General features: G+C 39.1%; 1 protein-coding gene across 9 annotated transcripts in view; it reads left to right on the plus strand.

Moving 5' to 3' along the window:
• Positions 1-9,156: 9,156 nt before the first annotated feature.
• The window catches only part of LOC109425803 (ecdysone-inducible protein E75), a 209,824-nt gene continuing 191,728 nt past the window's right edge, over positions 9,157-27,252 (plus strand). The window contains exons 1-3 of one of the 9 annotated variants that reach the window (XM_062856768.1): positions 9,157-9,939; positions 21,205-22,384; positions 23,088-23,967. In XM_062856768.1, coding sequence (XP_062712752.1) covers positions 23,193-23,967 — 775 coding nt within the window. In that variant the 5' untranslated portion in view covers positions 9,157-9,939; positions 21,205-22,384; positions 23,088-23,192. Of the gene's footprint in view, positions 9,940-20,951; positions 21,143-21,204; positions 22,394-23,071; positions 23,968-27,252 lie in introns of those variants that run through there. The other 8 variants (XM_062856770.1, XM_062856771.1, XM_029864572.2 and 5 more) reach the window with 8 other exon arrangements.

Consider the following 27,252-nt stretch of genomic DNA (forward strand, 5'->3'; position numbering starts at 1 on the left):
TATAGTTACGAATCTCTAGCTTCCGCTTGAGAATTATAGCTATGTAATCGACTTAGTGGGCCCTAAAAAGCTCTGCTTAATTCAAATCTTCAGGAGGAAATGGGGTTTTGTCCTATTTTTCTGCAGAGGGATTTGAGTATTTCAAACATGTTTTGAACTCTTGTAGTTTTCTATGGGGTTTTTTCATGGCGTGAAATTACTCTGTAGTTTTATCCCGAAAGGGTGCGTGCGTTGTATAAAGATGGACTGAGTTTCAGATTTATCTGGTTACCTCGTTCTTTCTGAAATGCGTGAAACGCATTGTCGATTATCACATCAGTGATGTTCGTCTGGCTGACATGCCTACTCATGTGAACTCACATGCCTCCCAATTTGGAATGTCCACAGTGACTCTTTTACACAAAGTTGTATATGTTTTCAAGAAAGTACTCGCTCAATCGTAGGTTTTGCGGTAATTTCTTGAATATTGAGGATGCTTTCGATGACGTGCCTTTCAATGTCATATTGAAAGTCGCATGACGTCACAAGCTACCTCCAATGAGCTATAGGCTCTCTTTACGCTTATGCGTTTTACAGTGTCCTTTTCAGGGCACTGAATAAACCCATTGTGGTATGGGCTAAGAGCTCTCATTGCGCTTATGCGTTCATTCCCTCTTCTAGGGTACCCCTTCCTATTTCATCACCTTTCCCTTTCCTAATCCCATTCCATCCCTTGTCTCATTCTCCCTCAGGTAATTGATGAAATAAGCTTATATGTATGGCGATGGCACAAATGTCCCAAATGGAGGATAACGTGCCTCTGGAGCCGGCCTTCTGATACCTGATACTCCATCAGGAACGTTTTCTTTAAAAACTCTATCATATAACCACTCGGAAAGGTTCATTTTAGAAAATGTTCAAGAAATTCCTCCATGAATTTCATCAAACATCATTTAAGAATTCTTTTAGAGTTTCGTCGATAGATTATCCCAGAAATTTCTCGAAAGATTGATTTAGAAAACGGTTCAACAATTTCTTTAAAAATTCCTCAATTCTCTAAAAAATTCTTCAGGTTGTACTTCAATGATTTTTTTTAGAAAGTTCTCCATGAAATCTTTACGAATTCTATACAGGGTTGTCTTCTGTGATTCTTCAGAAACTGAGAACCGAAAAATCTAACAAATTTTTTTTATAAATCCTTCCGTGGATTCCTTTTAATTTTATTTTTCATAAATTCCTTTGGAAAAAGCTCCAGGGATTTATTAAAGAAAATTTTCCATGGATTACTTTTGGAGGTTCTCTAATGATTCTTTAATAAAATTATCCACGCATTGCTATAGAAGTTCCATCAGAGCTCCATGAGTTTTCTCAGAAATTGCTCTATATTTTTCAGCAATCTCTGTTGTTTTTTTTAGAGAATACGCAAAGGATTACTTGAGATTTTCCAAAGTTTCCCTGATTTCCCGAAAAGAATTTTCCAACATTATGAAATTTTGATCTCGAATCGCCAAATAAATCACTCCAGAAATTTATTCATGAAATCTTTCATGGTATCTTGAAAAAAATATCTTAGAGGAACATTTTCCTTCTGGTATTCCCTTAAGAATTTCTTCAGAAATGTTTCCAAGAATTTGTTTAGAGTTAGTTTTTCATGGATTCCTGCTTAAACTTCTTCGAAAATAATTTCAGATTTTTTCCTATGTTTAGTTGTTTAAGCTTTTTTTATCAGTACTGCTGTCTTTGCGAATAAAAATGACTAGTCAGAATGTAGGCTAACTAAAACCACACCAAAATTGAAACAACCAATTAAGATCCCAAATCTGTTCCTTTGGGGAAGACTCGAAACAGAGTCGGGACAAAACTAAAACAGTCGTTTTGATTCCCCAAGACTGCAACTGTGATAAATGTAGTAAGAACATCTCATATTATCATAGTATCAGCCGAACTCTCTTAAGTACTGTTTTCTAAAGTGAATTTTACAAAATGTTTGCGAAGAAAACATAATTTTCTCCAGAAGTTTTGTATTTCTGTATTATTGAGTTGATATTTTCAGCTCTAGGCTGGGTCATCTCCGCATTTAAATATTTTGTTTCTGCAACTTTGTTTCAGAAATTCTTTCAGCCAGCGATTTTTTTTGGAAAGTATTCCAGTTATTTTGTCAAATTCATACGGGTATTTCTCCAAGAAAGTTCTTGAGAATTGCCAAGGAATAACGCTATGCAAAAACACCTCAAAAATCATCGGCAAAATTGAAGGAATTCCTGAAAAAATGTCTGAATAAATCGAAAAATGAATTAATGAAGCAGTCCTTGAAAGAATGCCTAGAGGAACTTTTGGATAAATCGGTGGAGGAACTTCCAAAAGAACCTCTTGAGAATGTTTAGATAAAATTCTGGAAAAATATCAAGGAAAGATAATTCGTGGAGGGCTTTTAGAATAAATGTTTCAAGAAATCTCTGGAGTAATTCTTGATGATATCGAAAAAGAATTTGTGGAAGAAAACCTGTAAGAATCTCTGGTGGAATTTTAGCAAGATTTTTTTGGAAAAATTTGTAGAAAAAATCTAAAGGCATCCATATAGGAATTCTTGCAAGAATCTTTGAATAATCTGGCGAAATAAATAACTCAACAGAAGACAGCAAACGCCACTCCCCACGGCGTCATTGTAATTTACGTTCATTCACAGCTCGCTCAGAAAAAAACTACAAAGCTAACTCTTTGCAAATGAACCTGGCTTCAGGAATTCCTTCAGAGATTTCTTCAGAAACTCCTTCAAAAATGTTGTCGCGGATTCCTTCCAAGAATTCAATGCGAGATCCCTCCTGGAGTTCTGAGATTTCTTCAGGATTTCTTTCTGAGATCGTTCCGGGAATCCTACAAGAATATCTTGCAGTATTCGAAAAAAGAGTGTAAAATTATGTGATATATGATGCACATGATTGGAGCGTGGGATATCACAGAGGTTTACATGACATATCATGTAAAAGTCATAAAATGTCATGTAAACTTCCATTATTTGTCATGTAATTCAGCATGACTCTGAGTATTTACTTGACATATAACACAAATTTACATGATATATCATGTAAACCATCATAACACTACCCAGCCAACCACATATCGTAAATCATTGTGTGGAAAAAATCGTATATTTTCATATATTGAATCAGAATTGTATAATAACATGTATATTTGTTGACAATGATTGCGTAAAATCGCATTTGATGCCAAATGAAATTTCAATTGCGATTTTGTTTCATATAGTCGTCTCCAATCATAAAAGGTGCGAGATACTATCGGTAGGATCGCACAGAATCGGAAAGAATCGTGAAAAAAAACATTCTAAGTGTCAAGCGGCAAGTTCACTAGCATCGTATAAATGATTTCTTTGAATCGTGGAAATCGTCGCTTCACACCGTATATGAATCTGCTAAATCAAGCTTGCTACCTAAAGGTATGATGAAAATCGGTGAAATCGTATACAACTATAACAATGTTGTACATCGATCGTTTGCGTCACACTTGCGTCGTATACGAAGTGAATGAAATCGTTGAAATCGTATATTCATTTTTACAGTCGCATATGATTGTTACTGCACTTTTAATAGTCAAATCTTAATCTCGAAAATCGTAAATGGTTTTGTTTACATATTTGTATGATGGAGATAAAAAAAAAATATGGTCATCACAAATTTGTATTTTTGTTGTTGTTGACACATTCCACTTACAATAAGTGATGTATAGACTCCAACAACGATGTGAATTCCGGGCCTCTTGCACGGCACCACTTTTGATGCCACTCAATGCACAACAACAACACTCCCACCACAAGTGTCGCACCGTATCATGCTAATTTTTATTCGTTTCATGCCATTCTTTTTGAACTCTCTATTTTCAATTTGGCAATATTGCCAATAGAGATAACGCGCAGTTCTCAATCAAAGAACCTAAGTTCGATTCCCTCTGAACGCCATTTGTTTTTTTTTTTAATTTGAAAATCTTGAGTCGTATATTGGTACTCTCAATCGTAATAAGATCATGTATAATCGTATATTTAGACGGATAAAATCGGCGAAATCGTAGAAATTTTTCGAGAAATCGTAAATTATGTTGGATAGAATCGCAGTAATCGTATATATGTTTCGATATGGCCTCCACTTTAGTATATATATATGCCTGTTTCGTGCATTGAATACGATTTCTTTGGTGCTATATATGTGTGACTATTTCAGTTGCAATTTCGAAATAGCAACCAAATTGCTGGCTGGGTATGTTTATATGACTAAAATTATGTTTATATGACGTGTAAATTTCATTGTTTTTATCTGTGTAGGATTGCTGTAATAATTTCCGGGATTCCTACGGTAATTCCTCCGGGAACTCCTTCAAGCATTTCTCTCCTTCTAGGCTTCTGTCAGAAATGTCTCTTTTGGTGCTTCCGGGATTTCTTCAGGAACTCTTTACAGAACTCATCTTGGAACTCCTTTCTGATTCCCTCAAGAGTTTCTTTTGAAATTCTTACAGATCCTTCTAGAATTCCGTGGAAGTTCATTTTGGCGTTATTTCAGATGTTTCAAATGGAAAACTTCCAGCAGATTATGGGAAATATTTTGAGGAATTTCTTCTGAAATTTTTGTTTATGGAATTCTTCATTTAGTTTCTACAGGATTTCTTTGAGGAAATACTCCAACATGTTCCTTCTGGTTTTCTTTCCGGGATTCCATTGTTTTTTCAGAAATACCTTCTAGAAGTCGTAAAAAAAACTTCTGAACACATTCCAAAAGAAGCTATTAGGAGAATCTCGGAAGGAATTCCTGGATGATTCCCGTGAGAAATCCTGAAAGAAATCTCTTGAAATCCCAGAGGGATTCCTGGAAAGAGTTTTTGGAGAAATCCCAGATGTAACTTTTTAGGAATCTCAGAAGAATCAATTGGAAGGATCGCAGAGAAAACTTTCAAGGGCATCACGAAAAGAATCTGAGATATTGCTCCATGAGGAATCACATAAGTAAATCCTAAAGGAAACCTAGAATCAAATTGTGTTGAAACCACGGAAGGAATTCCGGGAATAATCTCAGGAATGCTGGGGTAATCCTAAAAGGAGTAATCCTGGAGGGATCTCAATTTTATTATTTCTGGAGATATTTCAGAAGCAAAAAAATCTCTAGAAGAATCTCGGGAGTACTTCCTAGAGGAATTCTGGTAAAATCTCTTTTTTTTTTTTTTTTTTTTTTTTCCAATTCGTTTATTTATAAGGCTCTAGCGTTTTATATAAAACTTAACGGAGCCGATTTTCTTATGAAACAACAAAATGTTATTCTAAAGCTATTCTACATTTTACATACAATTCACTTTGAATTCTTGCGCGAACTCTTTCTCGGGGGAGTGCGATCTGTTGTGGATCCTGAAGCCGATGAAGCAAATTGAGCCCGACGCTGGCTTGCTATCAGTTTCTTGGTTTTCTCCTTCATCATGGCGTTGAAATTGTTCGCTAGCTGTGTAGCATTCGGAATACCAAAGGTCCGCTCAAAGTACTCATCGTTGATAGCCGATTTTGACTTCTCTTCCTCTTTGTCGCTTGATTCCTGCACTAACGGTGTTTCCTCGAGAATTTCTTCAACTACTTCCACGACATCGTCATCTATTGGATCCGATTCCTCAATAACTGTTTCGACTTCTCCTGTACTGACTATTTCGGCAAAAGTTTTAGGCTTGTTGGTCTTCTTCCTTGCTGGGCAGGCGTTTCTCCGGTGTCCTACTGAGTGACAAAAGAAACACTTGTCCTTCAGTCCGTCGTAAAACACTTTTCCTCTTTGCTTGTTCACTTCAATCAAAGGAGGAATTTCCTTGTCGATGTCAATGTACACACCCCTAACGCCAGTGTGCACATGATCCAATCCTAGGCCAGTTGGGAACTTTTCACGAACCGTTCTATTTACTCTTCCGTATTGATTAAATACCGTGACCAGGGTAAAATCTCTTGAAAGAACCCCAGACAGAACCTTTTTAGGAATCGCAGAAGAAACTCCTGGAACAACCTCAGAGAAAATTTCTGAAGGAATCCAAAATAAAACCCCGAGGGATCGCATCAAGAACTCCCTGAGAATGGCAGAAGAAACTCCTGCAGGAGTTCTGGAACAAATTTAGCATAGCATGGCATGAATACTTGCACAAACCTTAGATGGAGGTACAAAATTGAATATATTCGTTGACATTGCTGATCTCGCTACTATCTATAATGTTATAAACCCACCCAGCTCCACACACATGGCCAAGTCCTTGCAATCTGTTTTCTTAGTCCAATCATCAACTTAGAGCCGAGGCCTGAAGCAGATGAGAGGATGTTGAAACTAGAGAATTTTCCATGAACATCTAGCCATACAACAATTTGGGATACAAAAAGTGCAATCAGAAAGATCTCACCTAGATCCAGTTCGTCGGATGGCAGTCTCCAGAGTGAAATTCTGCGGTGTCCCTACTTCTATGGTCGACCTGTAGTGCAGTCTGGAAGAGTTCTGGAGAAAATTGGTGGAAAAATCGTGAAGAATGTCTGTGGAATCCTGGAAGGAGCTCCTTGAGGGGTGCAATCGTGCCGTCATCAAGTCATAAATCAACACACTTTCCCACGCACGTAAACCCCACATTTTAAATTAAATCGAACCACCCATGAAAAGTAGGCGAAACTTTTTAAACCAAATTGTAAACAAGCAGGTCAAGAAACGTCAAAGACTTGGAAAAATGTACCTTAGCAATCATATCAAGGAGAACCTGCAAGCACTGGAAGTGTTCATGCGACGCGTGATAAGGATGAACGGTCTGTGGTTAAAAAGTATAAGCTCAAGCATGAAACACAAGTTTGGTGCTCTCTACGGTGAAATACTTCCATGAATTTGGTGCTTCAATGTGATGGCTTTTAGTCCCTATTATCTGATCTTACACAGCTTTTCCAAATCAACCGTGTCCGTCACTGATTTCAGTATTAACAATGGATCATCGGAAAAAGTACACACTTCGGATAATAAATAGTTTGGTCGTTATCTTAAATTGTCTGGGTCTTTGCACAAATTCGATTGCTCTGATTTTTAAACAGTCATCTGTGTCATTGATGTATTCATATTGGTACTAGTTTTAGTTCTATGTTAACAATTTTGATTGTTCGGAAGATACATATTAGCGTGGGTCATAGAGGTCGTTTTTTCAGTTTAGTTTTTTTTACTCCATTTCGGATGCTGAACGACCGTACAAAATTTGAGCGCGATCAGTCATGCCTACACTTTGCGCATCTCGATTGAAACTTGTATGATATTTTATATGGGAAAACTCACTTTTTTGCATTTTCATTATAAAAGAATAAACTTATTCTGAAAGTATTGAACCAAGTATGTAAAAGTATAGCCTCAGATGTCCTGAAAAACTTTGCCGAAGACCACAAAGCGATCCAAGTCTTGTAACAAAAGCTAAAACCTACTGATCGCCTGAGTGTGATTATCTCTTAACATGTAAAGGAATAACATCAATAATAAAATCTCAGTTTTTGGCCTGACTTTCAAAGGTTGTATCTTTTTCTGCATGCATCGGATCGCTTTGCGGTCTTCGACAAAGTTTTTTTCGACACATCCTGGGCTATACTTTAACATAAGCGGTTATATGGTATACGACAATTTTGAGCAACTTTCAAGAAAAATTCGAAAAAGTATGATTTCCCATGTAAAATCCCATACAAACTTCAATCGCGATGCGCAAAATTTAGGCTAAACCAATCATGTCCAAATTTTGCACAGTTATTTGGGACCTCAAAGGGCATCTTAAAAGCTTTGATCTGATTGAATCTGATCAATTTTAAATTTTCTCATACAACGTTGACCCACCCTAATACATATGTGTTAAAATGATAGTGATTTAAAAAAGAGATCTCTTATTTCACACCGTCTGCATCCCGGCTTATTTCAAGTTCTAAAATGATTGTTCTGGCGTTTTCGGCGGAGCCGGATCACAACTGTCCCGGTCGTTAAGTCGCGTTTTTTTTTGCGAAATAACGTCCAAAAGTTTGGATGCGTCATGATCGGATGGTCCGATTTGGGTCGTCTAAGTTTTGTTCTGTTAGTTTTCACTGTTTATGAGGCAAAAAATATGAGAAAATTGAGAGTTTTTGAAGATTGGGTTTTCAAACATTTTGAACGGGGACTTGGGCTTGGCTAGGAACTTAATGAAACGTCAAAAAACGCAGTAGGCAAGACAAAGTTTGCCGGGGACAGCTAATTTGAACTAATTTCACGTTAGCTACGCCTTCTAAGTCAAGTGCTCTTCAAGAAGAAGAACTGCGCAATACACAGTCAGTACCAACCCTCCTGACACGTCGTTGTCCGCGAGCAATGTTCCAGAATACCACCGGAGCTCACGAAAGTGAAAACAATCCAATCAACCGAAAATATTTGTAAACAACTTACACGCCGCCGCGCCACAAGTTCGCTAATAGCATTAGCGAAATGTAGGCAATAAGACAGACACCCAAGCATCTAATCATAGCAACATCCAACTGAAACTGAACCCACTATAGGTCAGTAATAGTAGGCTAGTCGCTGTGCAGCGGAACTCGCCGCGCAGCCACGCCACAGTTGTAGTGTAGTGATGCAATCAAAACAAAGCAAGCCGTGTGCACGCCGCGCTGTTGCAGCGTGCTGCTCCCTTTCGCTTTCTTGGCGAAAGAAAGGTAAAAAACTCACTCCCGGTGAGTTCCCACTCCATGGTCGCGGCCAGACTACCTATGCCGGTCTGTTGCCCGCTGCCGCCGTTGTCGTCGTCGTCGCCGCCGCCGCCGCGCCGGCCGGTCGATTGATGGGTTCTGGAGGTTATGTGTACACAGTCAGTCTGTCGGGGGGTGAACTCACTGCTACAAACTTTCTGGAGCGGTGTTGGTGTTCCCGAAAAGCTTGCACTCGGTCCTGCCTGGGCAGGCAGGGGGTGGTGTTCTTATGTACTGGCCTGACGACGGGGTGGACCATGCGGCGGCGGCGGCCGGCGACGACGACGGCCATGAGAATGAGAGCGAGAGAACTCGAACCCGTCGTCGTCGTCGTCGGGCTCGGGTCGATTGGGTTCTCTGTGCATGTTTTGCCGTCGCAGTCGCAAGTGCCGGGAGACCGGAATGTTTGTTAGGTCGGTCAGACTGTGTGGTGTGGTACATCACCTATTCATTCCCAATGAAAGCGACAGTAAAGGGAAATCTTTTGGGTGAATTGGTTGGTACTTTGGTTAGTCTCGCGAACTCCAATCGCGTTCTTCCCTGTTTGAAAGTCCCACTTGTAACACAACAACGGTTTGGTTACGCGTACATTCGACGCTCCCTGTTTCTACGTCTGTTACTCGGTTTCGGTTTTGAATTTCGATTGATTTGCCGAAGAAGCATCCAAGGTTTCCCTACAGAACTCAAGGACTACTAGGATACACCCAAGGATTACTCTGATCTGGTTTCATTGTGAACGCAGCACCCGCCTGCTAGATGATGTGAGTCGTTGTATCGCTTCCTGGATATTTGCGCGATTCGACAGAAGACTGCGGCACGACCAGCCGCCGTGTGTGTCCTTGGACTTTTACGGACTGTATTGTGTGTTATCGGCCCCCGAGAGCCTGTGGTGCGCGTTGCGTTGGTGGACTGAAATCGATCTGAGTAGCAGCACAGAGATCAAGACTGGATTCCCTGGATTATTCTTGTGGATGTTGTTGGGACGGGACGGGACACTGCGTGAAAGCGAAACTGGTAGAAATGCTAATGAGAGACAAGTGTGTGCGACGCGGCGAAGACTAATCTGCGCCAATGCCTACGTCAATTAGTTGTAAACAACGAGCCTTGTTTAGGATAAGCTGCAGCGAGCGTGCTGGCGGAAAGGGAAGGAATATCGCGCAGAGAGCGGACTGAGCTTTGATCGGGCCTCCTTTGCGTGTGACTAACAACTGGTTGAGGTGAGGTGAATTCTAGTTTTGTCGTTTTTTTTTCTGTTTTGCATAGACGGTTGAACTTTGCGAGGACTCTACCAGGATGTGTTAGTGTGGACCACTTGATGCGAGAGCGAGGAGCAGAAGGAATGGTATAGTGAAGCGACACAAAATATGGCTTTTGTTTTTAGTGCAACTGAAGAACTCACAGTCAGGGTTGAAGTTCTTTTAATGCAGCGTGTGATTTGGATGATTCAGGTGACACATTTTGATGAAGGATTCGAAGAGACAGGATATTTGAGAAAATGGGTGACAGAAATGATTGGTGCACAATCAAGAACACAATAACTATTTGATATACCTTTCAGGATGCCAAATAAATATGAGTGTGGAGTTATGTTTAGTGGAGCATTCATGGATATAGAAATCGGCAGTTTAAGCCCTCCTTGGAATTTTATTGAACTACGTCAACCCCAACTAACATTTTCAGAAATTTTCCGTTGTTTGATTTATGTATTTTTTTGCGGTTACCAAGTATTTTTTTTTAAATTTTAAAAGAATTATCAGGGTGGTGTAAAAACTCATTTCACTCAATCGAAGACAGAGTTGCAGAGTTCGAAAAGTAGATGAAAAGCATCAGTTTTTCAATATTCATAAATCGCGTTATTGAACCTTTTTTTCTAAAAATGTTGGTGTGGTTTATTGGGATACCTCTACATACATGTCAGACACAAAATTAGGATCAAACATGCTATGTGACTGTAAGCTCCTATCATGGAAACACACATTGTTGATCAAAGAGTTGCATTATGACTCGTTATGGAACAGATATGGGTTGCATTATAAACAACTGATTGACTAACGATCCCAGTACACAGGGTCAAATATTTGTCCAGATAGAAACCAATGCTCAAACATTATGTTTGACTTGATCGAATTTACATTAGTGTCGAACAGATGTTTGATCTTTAGTTCGTCCCTTATCATATATTTAATCCTGTGGCCTCAACCTTAGTAGAAAAAGTAGGCTGTTGTATTGGCTTTCAAGGGCAAAACAAAACATACTGTTACCCATCTTTGTTTCGGTAGCGCAACTACCGAACTGATGATGTTTACCTTTTTTTACATACCTATCAACATAATCTGTTGGGGGAATTATTTTATTTTTCCTACTTACAACCCACATCCGACAATTTTTTTAAGTGAAATGGTAGAACTTTCAATTCCCTCGGTCGCACGTACATTAGTTTTGCATTTTGTTCCACCATTTCCGTGAAAAATGAGATCCGGCTTGTGCAAGCGAGGAGTTGAGGTTAGAATTGTAGGATATTCTAGGTTAGATTTGCTATCCACTTCGCCTGAACGATTTTCAGACCCAGAAATATCGTACTTCTAATTAGTTTTCACTGCCGTAAAACATACTGTTATGCTCAGAATAAACAGTTATACCTTCGGATCACACTCATTTACTCGTAAATCTCAATCTGACTGTAAAAATAATGAATTTTTTTCCAATGTTTTGAGACCCCGAACGAATTTGACATTGCTTTCGGGAAGCATCATCACGACGACGACAACACACCCAAGCGGTCGAATCGTCGTTTTGGGGGCGAATTGACAAGTATAAACATATATTTCGTCCGTACACGGAAAAATATTTTAACTCAGCGAATAAGTTTAAAAAATTCAAATTGGACTAAACAGCTTTTATTTTCTACTCAGCATTGGGTTGCTCACTCCACACGAATGTTGTCAAAAACAAAGAGAGAAGAACCGGCACACCCGAGTAGCTCCGTGGCAGAAATTAAATTTGGGTAATCTTGGCTTAACCCAAATTTGAGTTAAATAAGGGCTCCGCTAGGTGAAAATAATCTACCACTGGTTAAATATTTTTACTGCGATCAAACGAGAACTATTTACTCTCCACTATTGCTGTTTGACGCAAATTGGAGTAATTCCACGGAAGACCGGGACTGTATCAAAACAACTTAAATTTGGGTTGATTTGTAGTTCCGTGTAGTCGACCGTAGTGACAAGCTCATGATCGATTAGAGCGCCATCTCTCGAATAATAGTGGAAAACGTATATGAATTTGCCGCAAACACGGTTGGTAACTCTAATTCTAATTAACTGCATCTAAGTTCACGATGAAACTCGCATATAAATTACTGCTGCAGAAAACAAGACATAGCGAAATTCACTACTTGTAGTCAGTGCTGAAAATTCATTTTAACTTCTTGTACCGACTTTTCGAACCCTCTAAGCAGAATGCCCTCTTCGAATGACTGTAATCAGTTTCGTACCTTTTAATTCCGCCCTATGTTGCTTATCATGTGACAGATACGCGTATTACGACTACCACTTCCACTGGATAACTGACACTGAGGAAGATTACAAGTGGTAGTCGAAATACGCGTATCTGCCACAGGATAAGCAACATAGGGCGGAATTACAGTATGCGGCAGGAAAAAATGCGATAGTGTTTTTCAACTTCAAACCTCATTTTCGTCCATTTGACATTAACCAATCTATGTTTCAACGTTCCATGATCTATAATAGGCAGGTTTTCTGAAAAGTTAATTAAAAAATTTCCCATTTTGGTCACTAACCTTTACAGGGCGGCGCCTGAAGATGAAGACAACCAGAATTTTCAAACCGCAGAAAATCACACAGGTCGCTAAATTTCGCATCTGATAAAACAACATTTTTGATTTTCTCTACAATATCATCAAATATATGTACTTATTTCATCTGGTATGTGAAACTACATGGCTCTGGATCAGTGTGGTCTGGTTGTTCATCGAATTTGAGCTAATTTTGTTACTGTTATAGTCATTTTGTTTAATGACCATTGGGCGCGCAGTTTATTGATATCCGCTTATTAGGCCTACATTATCACATGTTAAACATCAAATATGTTCATTTTTATTTTTCAGTGCTAGAATATAGACATTGACTGATACACTGTTATGAAAAAATAGTCATATATATCCCATATTTAGCGTGTAATAGTGCCTTGAACTTTTCGCATTTTTTCCTGCCGCACCCTGTAAAAGGTACGAAACTGATTACACTCCACGTTACACTCATTAATTTTAACTTATTTTCTTCTTTATAACTCAACGTTCGCATTGGAACTTGGCCTGCCTCTTTCAATTGGGTTTTTAAATTTTAAAAAATGTATTGATTTTTTGATTTTATACGAAAGAACACCTTTTTCTGAACCACTATGATTTTTTTCAGATTTTTAGAACTTTATTTTAGTACCTAAAATCAATTTCAAAGAGATTTTTTGAAATCATCTTTTGACAGCTGGGCAACTGCTTGACAGCTCCGTTCAGTACAAAATGCGACGAGGGGTGATTCGACAAATCGCTCCCATACAAATTTCAAATTGATTTTTAAATAGGTTCTCGGGCACCAAAATTGATGAAAATTTGGATTTCGGCTCAGTTTGGCATGCAGATTTAGAATATAGAATTATCTCAGCAACGTTAAAGAAGCCAATTTAGTGTTCTTAGGGCACTTACACAGTTATTAACTAAAGGGCTTTCTTCGCCTGCCATTGCATGAATTTGTATATTGTGAGGCAAGCACAACGATATACTATGCCCAGGGAAATCGACAAAAATTCTCCAATTGGAACGGGAATTGAACCCGCCGTCACCGGATTGGCGATCAATAGCCTTGACTATTAGGCTAACAGGAGACCCTTGACATATCTACTTTCAATTGCTCCCAGCTCTTCTCAGACGCTGTACCTGAAAAATCATATGCAACTTAAATACAAAAATATTTGATATTCCATACAAAAATGTTGAAAAGTGGGGGATGCGGGGTGAACGAAAAATCGTGATATTTGTCTAACGTAATACATTAATGGACAGCCGCCAAGTTAAACCAAGTTTTATGGATAGTTAAATGAGCTCAAAGTGTGCAAGTAACACTCAAAAGTATTTCTCTTGAGATGTCTCCTGGATATCTTTCCAAGATTTGTCCCTGCATTTCTCCAGGAGTGTTTCGTGGAATTTCTGCCAGAGGTTCACAAAGTTCCCTCTGGTTTTTTTCTGAAGATTCTCTTGGTAATTTCCAGAGGAAATTCCCGTGGGCATTCTTTCATAGTTTCTCTCGGGGTATGCTCAAAGTTTTCCCCCGGGATATTTCATAAAGGTTCTCACGGGGATGAACCAGCCACGAGCTGAATTTCCCCATAATAAAAAAGTCAATAATAATAATAATAATAATAATAATAATAATAATAATAATAATAATAATAATAATAATAATAATAATAATAATAATAATAATAATAATAATAATAAAGGTTCTCGCGAAGTTTCTCTTGAAGTTTCTCCTTAGATTTTGCTCGAAGTTTTTCCCGAGAGTCTTTTCTTAGGACATTCGTTCTGACGTAGCTCTTGGGATGTCTCTCAGAGTCTCGCCTTTACGTTTATGAGGGTTTTCCAGGTTTTTCCTCATAGTTGTTTGCAGGTTTTCTTTCAGTTATTACCCGGCAATTAAAAAAAAAATCAAAAAATGAAAAACTAAATTAACATCAAATATGTATTTTTAGCAACAACAAAAAGTTGACGCTTGGAGCGGACCTGGTGTAATGGTTAGAACACTTGACTATCACGCCGAGGATCTGGGATCGAATCCCACTCCCGACAAACTCACAAAATGTGGGTTCTTCCTTCGGAAGGGAAGTAAAGCGTGGGTCCCGAGATGAACTAGCCTAGGGCTAAAAATCTCGTTAATACAGATAAAAAAAAAGTTGACGCTTGAAGAATTGAGGAAGCCTTCTGCCGTGGGAATAAAGACTACATTCGAACAAAGTGGGACAAACAAAATAATAATTTTTGATTGCGTACACAAAAATAGCTAATTTTCTTGCCAGGAACAAAAAAAATCATTAAAATCGATTAAGTTTTCGCGGAGATATCGCCGAAGCAAGAAACTTACCATTGGAAACCATTAGGCAATCAGACACTTAAAAAAAACGTTTTTTTTTGTATGAAATGTAAAAAAAAGTACTGAACCGATTATGATGAAACTTTCACCACTTATTATGCCTTACTTGGCAAACTTATAGTCAAATTTTCAGATTCTTTGATGAGCCAACAACATAGTTATAGCTCAAACATTTTGGTTTTGGATGCCGAAAGGTTCGAAAATCACATTTTATTATGTCGACAATATTTTTATAATATTAACTACACATAATATGCTAATCTTGGTTTAAAAAAAAAACAGATATTTTTATGCACGTTATCGAAAGTTATTCCTTATTTTGTGTGTCTCACTTTCCTTAAGTCCAGTCTTCAACTCTGGTAGAAATCTCAAGAACAACAATAATAAATACCGGAAGAATGTCGGAAGGAACTCTAGGAGCTAATCCACAAAAAAAAACCTTATGAGAAACTCCTGGAGAAATTCTGAAAAAAAAAACTCTGAACACACTGGAACAGGAAATGATAATGAATTCGAAGAAGAATTCCCATGATGAATTATGTGAGAAACAGCGGTGGAAATTCAAGGAGGAGTCCCGAATGAATACACGCAACACGTTTGGGAAGAATTTCGAAGGAAAAACCCTCAGAAGAATTTCGGCACGAATAGATTTCCAAGCAAGTTCCTAAACAAACAAGAAATTCCTTATCCCTTCAGCATTACATGTTTTCTTCAGAGTAATATCAATGGGAATAACCAGGACAATCAGTGTAGCCCGTTTTTATTCGAAATTGTTAATATTTTATGTAATTTATAATTTTCCGTAAAAAGTTCATCGAAATTCCACCATTACTACACCACTATGTAGTAGAAACTTTTAGGGCTATCTAATTAAAATTTATAGTGAATACTATATTATTATTATTACCGAATGTTATTTAGTATGTTTAAATGATTGTGAACTCGAGAGCAGTTTTATTATGGTCATTAATTATGCCAGAAGGATTACATAATAAAGAGTTTTATTTACTCGTTAATTCTGGTTTATGGATAGCTTCAAGTATACTATAAAACCTATCATCAATGGTGAGTTTTAGCTATTGATGTAATAAAACCCTTATCAAAGTCAAACAAAACCCATCAGCAATGCAATTGTTACTTTGATATGAATCAGTAAATATAAACAATACAAAAATGAACAATAATTATTAATCAGAAATGCTGAATAAGATGGCTGGAGATGGGTCAGTACAATAAAGTTTTGTTTGGTGACATAATTCAAAACTATTCCAATATTATTTGTTCTGTGCTGCAGTACAGCCCAGAATTCTGGAATAGGTGGCTCAGGGCATGGAATCATGCAATGCATCCAGGCGAGCTACCAATCCACAATGGTCTGCATGCACGTTTTAGCAGGAAAAAAAACTTGTAGTGTCTTTCAAAAAATCTGATGTACAACTTTTTAATTTGATGTTATTGGGATTTGTTACCGGGACTCAAGAAGAAAAACGGGAAAACTTGTAGAACAATTTAATAGATTTATTGAAACGCGACTATACCGCACGAAGTGCAAACTGCAAAAAAACCCAAATTCAGTCGTGGCTTACTATGACCTTCTAAGGTTGGTTGCTAGGCAACGAGCTGGGCGGCGGCCCAGGGTGGACAGTAGTGTGGTTCAAAAAATCAATGAGGCGTCCGATTTGAATGCGGTCTTCGGCAAAGTTGTAGCTGATAGAGTAGCCCAGGAGTACCAAAGGTCAAGTAACACTGTTGGACACTTGGAGAAATGCTACGGTCAATTGAATGAAAAACGCACTTTTCCCACAGTAATTCCCATACTAACTTTGAAGGGCTTGTGCACTCTCATTTTTCAACCAAATAAGCTCAATTTTTGGGGAAAGGCTTAGAATCTGGTTATGAATCGAATAAGCGGTGTGGAGCAAAACGATTTTTTGAACCACCTTAGTGGACAGTGCGACCAGAATAGCCGATTGCTACTTCGATGACAGATGTCAATGCAAACCAGTTCTTCGGCAAAGTTGTAGGCAATGTTATTTCTAACAACTTTGCCGAAGACACATTTTTAATTTGAACGTAGGTCAATTTTAAATTTCCGCTTGGGGTGATCCCTGAAAAAACGCTTTTTGTTTGTTTTTTGTTAAATGTTCTGAAGGTCACATTCCTAAAAAATCAAACAAAAAAGTTATTGTGAAAAAATCGTGAATCACTCTTAGTCAAAATTTAAAATTGATCATACAAATTAAAATATGTCTTCGGCAAAGTTGTCGAAAAACTGACTCACATATGACTTCAAATTGAAAGAAGTATGTCATACTTGATCTAAGACATGGGTCATCCTGATCAAAAAAAATGGGAAACGGTGTAGCGAACAATGATAATCAACTAAAAAAATTAATTTCTTAGAAAATTAATTCAGATATTGAGTTGGCAACTCCTATAGAAACAAAACATGGGTTCCCACCAATATTTCATCAAAAAAAAATTCAAATTTTTTGATAGATACAGAACTACAGGATTGCCATTCCTTCGTGAATTTTCATCAGAGGTGCATTTCGAAGTTTTGTCGAAAGATTTTGAAAAGTTGTCAATGGCCCTACGAATTATATTTTAACTTTTTGTCCTAAAATTCCACCAGAAATGTGAGCCATTTAAAAACTTCTCCGGAGCGTGCACCAGGGATTCCACAAAAAAATCGCGTTTGAATTTTCACCCCAAATTTACACGAACCCCAATTTTGTATTATTTTTTTTTTAAGTTACTGCTTTAGTTTATTCTTTATGCTATGTTCGCACTGCAATCTGAATAACATGTTATTCAAATTATCACCGAGAAAAACCTCATCAAGCCAATATTATCTCACTGTCTTGAATGTGTTATTCATGGTGATACTTTGAATAACATGTTATTCAGTTTCCAGTCTGAACATAGCATTATGTTTCTGTAGGGACTCTGCCACTAATTCTGACTAATTCTATGGGTTCTAATGCCTTGAGAACACCTTCTAATGCCGGGGCCCGTAGCGTTGTGGCTACACGTTCACTTCATAAGTGGATGGTCATGGGTTCGATCCCAGCCCCGGCACTTGCAATTTTTCGTCAGTTGCTCTTCCCCCCGAGAGCGGCTGACACCTGACCCTCTTCTGAGCATATGCTCTAACGGACTCGGAAACTCGGATATCGGTTAACGGCAACTCATAATGGGACCCCCAATCGGACTGGAAATGGAACAAGAGCCACACAGCAACATTGTGCTCTTCATTCTACCATGGACAGGGTAGAAAAGACAGCAGCGCAAAGGCTACCAGTTCGAATTAGAATTAGTAGAATTAGAATAGAATACATTTAGGCGCTGCACAAAGTGTGAGTGCAGCCGCCAATTGAAATCGCTCACGCAGTGCCGTAGTGGACAAAAGAGCTGTAAATTAGGTTAAGTGGTTGAAGAATAAAAAAAAAAAAAAAAAAACACCTTCTAATCACTTTAAATATTTTTATCATCGTTTTCACATTTGAATCCTGGATACAATAAATGTCGTAGCCTTAATTTGTTCCACAGCAACCTCCATAAATTTTCGTAAAAAATGATAACTATTTTTTTTTTAATTTCATTCTACAATAGCAAACATATTTTTCTAGCAAGAGCTGTGATCCCGGACCCCACCTTTTGTGAATTCGGCTCTGGGAATAGAAATACACTAGAACTCTTGCTAGAACTCTAGGGGCGCTGTAGTAGCTTTTGCTAGTTAATTAAATTAATAACCTTAATTGTAATAAATTGATTGTTTGAAGTGCTCATCTTGTAGAGGATCTTTTGTTTTGGTAAACATAATTTACTTGAGACTTCCAGTACCGTTGCTGACGCTGTAAGGGCGTGACAAACTAGATGTTAGTCACACGAACAGTCGCGACATTGAACTTCTGTGGCTAGTTAGTCTAATGCTCTGGGTGATGTAATGTGAACACATCCGAGGTAAACATTGAATAAGAATTCTAGAGCTTCAATGTTTGGCAGACCTTTGAAAAAATTTAAATTTTACAATGGATTTTGATCAACAAACTGTTATCCAAACTGGAAACATGTGCATCTACAAAGGTAGCTGGATCGTCAATTACTGGAAACCCTTTTGGAGTGAAGTATGTGTTGATATGTAGGGCGAGAATGAATCCTCCAAGTTTTTGCCTGATTTTTTGCAATTTACATAATTCTTTTGCACATGTTGCTAAGTATGTACTGATGTAATCAATCAAATGGAGACGCATGATTGCTCACAATTGAATGTAACCAAAGATATCCGATTAACAAGATGGCCATGTGAGTAGGGTGTCCATATGAATCGTAGGAAACATGTCTTTTTTGCGATTGTGCTGCTACGTAGAGGAACAATATAGAACTATTAGGGAAAACGTTACAAGGCATACTAAGATTTTTCTTGAAGCAAATGACATTTGATTTGTTTTGAATTGGTCGAATTTCAGATCTTGGTCGATCTAAAAGACATAGGAAAGAGGCATAGCTTCCGGCAGGTTTTTCGTTAAAATATGGATATACAATGTGTAATCGTGTTTCCGATGATGCCAAGCGATGATCGCAATCACTCGCATCCAGAGGATGTTCGATTAGTGGAGAAGTTTTAAGAGAATGGCTGGCGGAAGGAATTTGAATAAAGTGCATTTCTTAGTCTCATGAGTGGCTACTGGTACACTGATTATATGTGCGACATGACAACAGACTGGGGGTCGCGAGCGTCCGGAGAGTCAAGTTTGGGAAATGATGGTGTTCAATGTTCAATCCGTCTCGCCCAAGCATGTTAAACCAATTTACGCCCCTTGAATTAGTTTTTTTTTTAATTTTTTTCTCATATTTAACACATAATGAATGAAACAAATATTTACAAATATTTTTCTTTTTTGCATTATAAAGAAACATTCATAATAAAATTATTTGAACTTCCGAGTTCTTGCACAGTGCTGACATTTCTCTATTGAAATGGGTGACTCGTGTCGTACGTTATACGGCGTAATACAAATGATCTGGCACCACTCCCGGGTTTCTCTCATTCGCCAGGATGCTCCAGATTGTCCGCAGCATTGTTTCTAGAGATCAGCTTAACTCCTTTAGCAACTCGCCCCCATAATTTAGAATTGTAATAGTTCTACTACTATCTTCAGCTAGACACTTGGCATAAGCCTAAAATGATTAAAAGCAAAGTTTTCAATAATAAATTGTTGAAATGAAACGAAGTTACATACCTTTTCTTACCCCACAGAGCACAAAAGTTTGATAATTGAAAACAGTGTTGTTTATTAGTAACTTTCAATTAGCAACATCCTAGTTAGCAACCACCAAAAGCAAGGCACACTTCTACCCCTATACCACTATTTTGATTCTATATTCTTCCGCAAGCTTGCTGATGGCGCTGCATTTATGTTTCCAGAAATGTATGTAAGTTGAGGGGGTCTGATGTAACTCAAATCTTTTTTGATGCCATGTTAATGTCAAACATAAGCTCATTGCATTCTAAAAATCAACATTAGTGGTGGAATGACAAGAATTCTGAAATCACAGTTGGCGGCAGAGGCTTATTGGATACTCGGGTATTATTGGCAGGTTTGTTCTCTTCATCATGAGGGGTTTTTGTCATCGACATTACCTGAAACTTCACCATATAATTCAGTTTGGTTGGAAAGGATTTGAGGCCAACTTTGAGTTCAATAGGTTTCAAAAAAAAAAAACCCTTGACGAAGAGAACAAAACTGCCGAAAATGCGTATGTTCCCCTATATATATGTAGAAGAAAATGGCGCAGATAAAGTGCGTCGTGCGTGGAAAGATCACTGTGTCATTTTTGTCCAAAATAAAACCAATTTCACACCCCCAAACACACTCAACGAGAACCCACTAAAATCATCACACCTGTTTGTGATCTACCCAGTGCCATCATCCATATCACCACACGGTGAGAAACTTCAGCCCTGACTGCCCTACAGTCGCCGTCGCCAGTGTCGATTTAGTATACACTCATCTGCTCACCGCACTAGCGAGCCGAGCAAGCAAAGCAGGCGCTTGGGGACGTTCCCGCTAGTAGTAGCACGGAACTGCTGATGGTATCAACAGCAGCAGGCCATGCATGGGACCGTCGCTTTGCCATCACCAGTGTTTGCTTGTGTAAACTCGCGCCGCCGTCGCCGCCCGTATCGGGGCGAGACACTCCTCTATACATGTGCAAAAATTGCCTCTCAGAGCTCGCGAATTCAATCATAAAAGTAATAAACTTATTCAAGGTGAAATGTTGACCATGAAAATTATTTCCCGTGTCTTTTTTTAGAATATCGGTCCGAGCGTGCAGGCGAGTGGCAGCGAACAGCGCAAGCAGCAGCAGGGCAGAGGAGCGCAAATTTGCGATTTTTGGCTCGCACTTGAAAGAACGTCGACATAGAAGAAGCGGCGCGCGGATTCCCCCTGAATTGGAAAACAATAACACAAATAGTAGCGCTGGCACATGCACGAATATTGACGCGATTGGGGTGGTGATTCGTGTGGTGAGTGAGCTCGCAAACTTCAAATAGTCACATCGTCCGCAGGTTGGTCGTTTTGACAGCGGGGGTGAATATTAATAAATATCGGTCGAAAAGGAAAATGTGCGACAAGAGTGAAGAGGAACGGTGAAAATAACGCTGTGAGAAGTGGAAAATCGAAGAAAAGTCTCGAAATTGACATTGAACGTGAAATAGCTCGCCTATCGCAGTAGGCGCTGGTTGGGAAAGGGTATGATCAAGGCGAAGGACGAAGAAGCAATGTGTTGGAAGTGAGCGCGCAGAAGGCCTTGAGTCGGACTGTGAAGGATACGTTCAAGGACCAACGTCATAGCAACCGAAGCACGCGAGCTTGCTAAACGTGAGAACCCTTTGCAGTAGTGGCAGCAGGTTCATGGTGTGCTGAGAGTGCGTTCGATCGCGTTAACGCCAGTAACCGAATGATCTGGCCCTGTGCGTTGTAATGCGAAAGGGATAGGGAGGAGTACCCAGTGCCACAGTTTGAGGTTGGTGGCTGCTCTTCCGTTTTGTGCTACCGCCCCACATTTGAGGGTGTGTGAGTGAGTGCTTGGGAGCGACTTTGGCAGTTGTTTTGGATTCGTGAGTGGTCTCTCTCTCGCTCAGTGTCAGTGACATATATACGCTTGCTTTGGGTTCCCGTTCTACATGTACGTGCTCCCCCAACCCAGTCGGCTGGTTCAGTGTGTTTATGTGCTGGTTTTATTTTCGTGTTTAATGCGTGATTTACAAGTCAACAGCACAAGAGCCGTGTGCATGTTTTGGTGTATACACACAGCCAACGACGACAGTCAGATTTTATTTTGAGTTTCCGAAAATATTGACCTTGAACTCGCGCGGCTCGGTTCGCACATTAGAGCAAGCAAGCAGGAAGGGGAGCAAAAAATAAAATAACAATGCCACACAAAGTATGGTGAAAATATTCGATTTATCCATGCCTACTGCGATGTGGTGGTGAGTGAGGTGAGAAAGAACTTCTACAGGGGTTTGGCGAAAAGATCGGGACATGCAAAATTGTTACTTGTTAAAAATTGTTCTACATGCTTTATCATACGTATTTACAAGTTTGTACTTTTTAAAGTATTTACTCCATATACACAAGATCTAGAAAACCTGGTTTCTTCGTCTATGTATAATGAGAGACTACATTTCTATTTCTATGAAATTTGGAGAAGATAATCCATGCGTTGATGAAACTTAAAGACCACTGTGATACCTTGATAACTAATGTATGAAGTTTTGCCACTTTCCCCACTTTCCCCCTGATGCCTCAGGGGTTTCTTTCAATTTCTAAAGACGTCTAATTTCAATCAAGTTAAACTCGTTCTATTTAGAAACTTATAAAGGTTGGTCGCTTTTATTCTACATTGTTTTTTGGATTCATTATCACGTGTAATCTCTCTTCTCAAAACGTGTACTCAAAACGGATGTAATATAGTTAGGTAGAATCCCAAATTAATTACTTTTTGAGCACTTTTCAGAAACTTACAACTAGTTATACAATAAAAATAAATAAAACTTTTGCATGCCCCGTTAATTTTGTCTATCCCCTGTATGTGTTATATGTTTCATTATTTCTGCCGAACCAAAACGAAGGCCAAGTTCAGCTCCTGATTTTTTTACGAAGCGCCTCTAACTTATCAATCATTCTTTCAAGTTTGTGGATGTGAATGAGAAGAAACAGGGGAATATGGAATAGTGTGTCGCTCGGTCAACGCTAGGTGTCAGTGTGCTAATTACTGAGCAATATACCCCGAAGAAAATGCAGTGCTTAAACAAACTCACTCAGGACGAAAAGGACTCGCTGGAAATCAGGACATTCGTGATCGGTGACAACCAGCGAATTATGTATTCACCACGCAATGTGGACTGTAAAAAATCGGTCAAACTGGAGATTGCCGCCGGGCTCCACCAGGCTGCGCCATCTTCCATGGTGACCTCGAATGGTCACCACCAGCTGGGACAGGACCGGGCCAGGATTCAAATAATTGCAAAGCCTTCGAACAAACCGTGCGAGAGTGCGGCGCCCGTTCAGGCTCAGGAAGTGCACGTCATTCGGGATGGACGGTTCTACGATCTTCAGCATAACCATGCGTCTCCATCGTCGCACCATCATCACCTGCAGGATCCATCTCATCGCCCGGTGCTGTCACCCTCCCCGAGCGGTCTCATCATAACCAATGCCGGCAGTAGTGGAGGTGATACCGGCAGTCCTCCGAGTAGACCGCCTCCGCCGCTACACCACCATTCTGCCTCCACCACCAGCACCATCATCCTGGATGGTCCTCCGCATTCGGTGGTGTCTAGTAGTAAACAGCAACACTTGGCCGCACCTCCGGCAGCGACGTTGATGATCGTTCAACAACAACATCAACATCATCAACAGCAACAGCAGCAACACCATGTGACCTCAATGCAGCCTCCACCGCCGCCTCCTCCCCCGGGTGTCAGCAGTATGGGTGGGAATGGGGGTGGTGGCATGATGGCCAAGATGAAGAGCGCACATGAGGAGCCTTCCAGCTCGATGCCGGATTTAGGTGAGTGTTTTGTTGTTTGTATTTATCCTATTGTACAATTGTTTTTAAATGTTCTCTAAGATGTAGGATGGGGTGAAAGAACGTAACTCCTGATCCTTTTTTCTTCTTCTTCTTTGTGGCTCGACGTTCGCATTGGAACTTGGCCTGCCTTTCTTCAACTTAGTGTTCTTTATTGAAGGGCTTTCTTTGCCTGCCATTGCATGAATTTGTACGTTGTGTGGCAAGTACAATGATGCCCATGGGGTCAAGGAAATTTTCCCGACCGGAACGGGAATCGAACCCGCCGTCTCCGGATTGGCGATCCATAGCCTTAAACACTACACCCTTAAACAAAAGTACACAGCGAATGAGTAACTTGCGAAAAGACAAAGGATTTTTCACTCATATTTGCGTACGACTGGATCAGCACAAAAAATGTGCTGATCCGATGCTACACAAATTTGCGTAAAATTTCACACAAGTTTGCATGAAATCTTTTGTCTTTTCGATCGCTGCGTGAAAGTTACTCCTTGCTCTGTGTACATCGATCTTTCCGTGTAGGCTAACTGGAGAGCTGGAGACTGGAGAGAAGTAAACTCTGTCTTTGTAATAGTTACTGCATGCCTACTCCTTTATTAGATAAAACTATGAGTAAATGGGTTTCGGGTTTGATTGACATCGTAGAGTTTTTATCGTAAACACCAAAAAAAAAATGGAGAAATAAAATATTTGTACATATTTGTCAAAGTCTTCTTTACGTTTTGGGACAGTATTTTTTAATATCTTGTGTCTCTAGGTGTTACAAACTGTCCTGAAATGCAGGCCTTAAGATCTACAGTAATAACTCTGTTAATTTACAACAGATAATAATATAGCTTGCTGGGATGAGTGAATCTCTTTATAACTCGAATGCCATTCAGAGATATTATTGAGATATTTCAGATCAGCTAAACTGACTTAGATTACGGAATTTCAGGTAACAGTAACCTCGTAACAGTAGTCATATCCGCCATATACAGAGTAACGTTGCATAACAAGTTGCATAATCAACTTTGGTTACTAGAAGAAATAAGCGTTGAATCTATTAATTCAAAGCCGGCGTTTCGATCCTCTGCTTTGGATTTGTTTTCAAGACCTGTGGTTTATTGACGGTTTTAATCTTGGTAATTGCAAATTTTTACATTCACTTACTCGAAGTTAAACATCTTGTGAAGTGGCGTATTTACACGGAGGAATGTCGGGATTTTGGTGAAATGGCCTCACTGAGTATAAATAGTTCAAAATTGTGGAAATGGTACAAATTTAAACCCTATTTTGCATTTTTTAACCTTGCTAAGTTAACGGGAAAGTTAATTAATGGGGATTTTTACGCACTGCTCGACGTCCGGATTTTTTACACGTTGAACCTTTTCGGTGTCCGGCCATTTGGCCGAATGCCGTTTGGCCGAATTATTATCCAAAGGATTTGGAGACGTAGGCAAACTCTGATGAACATTCTAGTTGCCAATATGGTCATCAGAAATATTTTCTTCTTTTAATCATTTCTTTCTAGTTTTACGATTAAGAGGCTAGTTGGCGTTGAAACTAAGAATATTTTTGTCAGAGATTTTTCCTTCTTTTAATCATAGGCTATTCTTTTGAGTTATACAGATATAGGAAACAGTGACATGCTCACTTAAGTTTATCATACCTTTTTCGGCCAAACGGCATTCGGCCAAATGGCGTTCGGCCAAATGACCCGGAACTAACCTTTTCGAATCTCAGTAGAAATTTCTGAGGGAACTCCGGGAACAATCCATAAAATTATTTTCTACTGATCCCTGAAAGAATCTCAAAAGGTGTCCCTGAGAGAATCCTGGGCAAATTCTAGTAAAAAATGTAATCAGGAACTCCAAGAGAAACCCATGAAAGAAACGCAAAAGCATTCCTGCAGAAATCATTAAAAGAATCTCGGAAGGATTCTCTGAAAAAATCTCGGCAGAAATTCCTGAAGCAATTCTTTAATGTAGCTCAGAAGAAATATCTAAAATAATGTCGGAAGGAATCCCAGGGGGCATGCTCAGCCCATAGGAGTCCCGGGGAAGTCCTTGAAGGAGTCCCTGAAAGAATCTCGAAAGTATCCCTAAGGGAAACACGAGAAGAATCAATGAAGATATTCCGAGATGACTCAATGAAGGATACCTGGGAAGAATTCCTCAAGGGATCCAAGAGGAAACCCCAGAAGAAATCCTAGAAGAAATCTCGGACCAGGAAGAATTTTAAAAAAGTCCCTTTTAAAATTCTTGGAATAATCCTTGAAAAAGAAAATCGCAAACGGATTTCCTTTGAGTATCCTACACGAATCCCTCAAAGAATAGACCTCTGAAAGAATCCTGGAGAAATCCTAAAAGAAATCCCTAAAGCAATCATCTAAGGAATGCTATGAGAAAATTTTACAGGAATTTCGGGAAATACCACTGGAGAAATTCCTAAAAAAATCGGAAGGAATCCCTGAAGAAGTCTGAAGAAATTCCAGAAGAAATCCCAGTATACAATTTCTAACAGAAACTCAGGAAGAATCCTCTAAGGATTGCTTACATGATTCTCTGAGAAATACCTGAAAGTATGAAGGACGGAATCCCAAAAGGAATTAATGAAGGGATCTCAGAACCAGAAGGAATCCCGGGAGGTATTCTAGAAGAACTGAGATGAGGGTAAAATATAAAAAAAAATCTAGAAGCAAACTCGGGAATAACTCCTGAAAGAATCTCGGAAGAAATCTCGTGATAAATCCCAGTAAGTATCCAGGAAGAAAAAAAAATAAGCAATCCCGGGGGAAATCCGTAATGGAAGTGGAAAATGTCCCTGATAGACTTCCAAAAGAATTTCGAGAAGAATTCGAATAAGAATCTTGGTAGAAATTGCTGCAGGAATGGCTTGACAAAGTAATTCCAGGAAAGAATCTCGAATGAAATGCAGAAAGAAATTCGATACCCGGGAATGATCAATGAAGTAATTCTGGGAGGTATCAAATACATAACTCAGAAAGGAATTCCTGAACAAATCCTTGAAAAAAAAAAAACCGAATGTAATCCATAATAGAATCCCAGGAGAAAACCCAAGGAGAATCCTTGACAAATTCCTGAGGGAATTTGAGAAAAAAGCTGAAATTCAAAACCTAATGGAATGCCAGGAGAAATCAATGAAGGAATCCTGAAAAAAATTTATGAAGAAATTCCGGAAAATATTCCTAAAAGTATCCCAGGAGAAATTACGGAATAATCCAGAGAGGAATCCTGGAAGAATCCCTGAATAAATTCCAAGAGA

The sequence above is a fragment of the Aedes albopictus genome, chromosome 3, assembly GCF_035046485.1.
Source record: "Aedes albopictus strain Foshan chromosome 3, AalbF5, whole genome shotgun sequence".
Taxonomy (NCBI): Eukaryota; Metazoa; Arthropoda; class Insecta; order Diptera; family Culicidae; genus Aedes; species Aedes albopictus.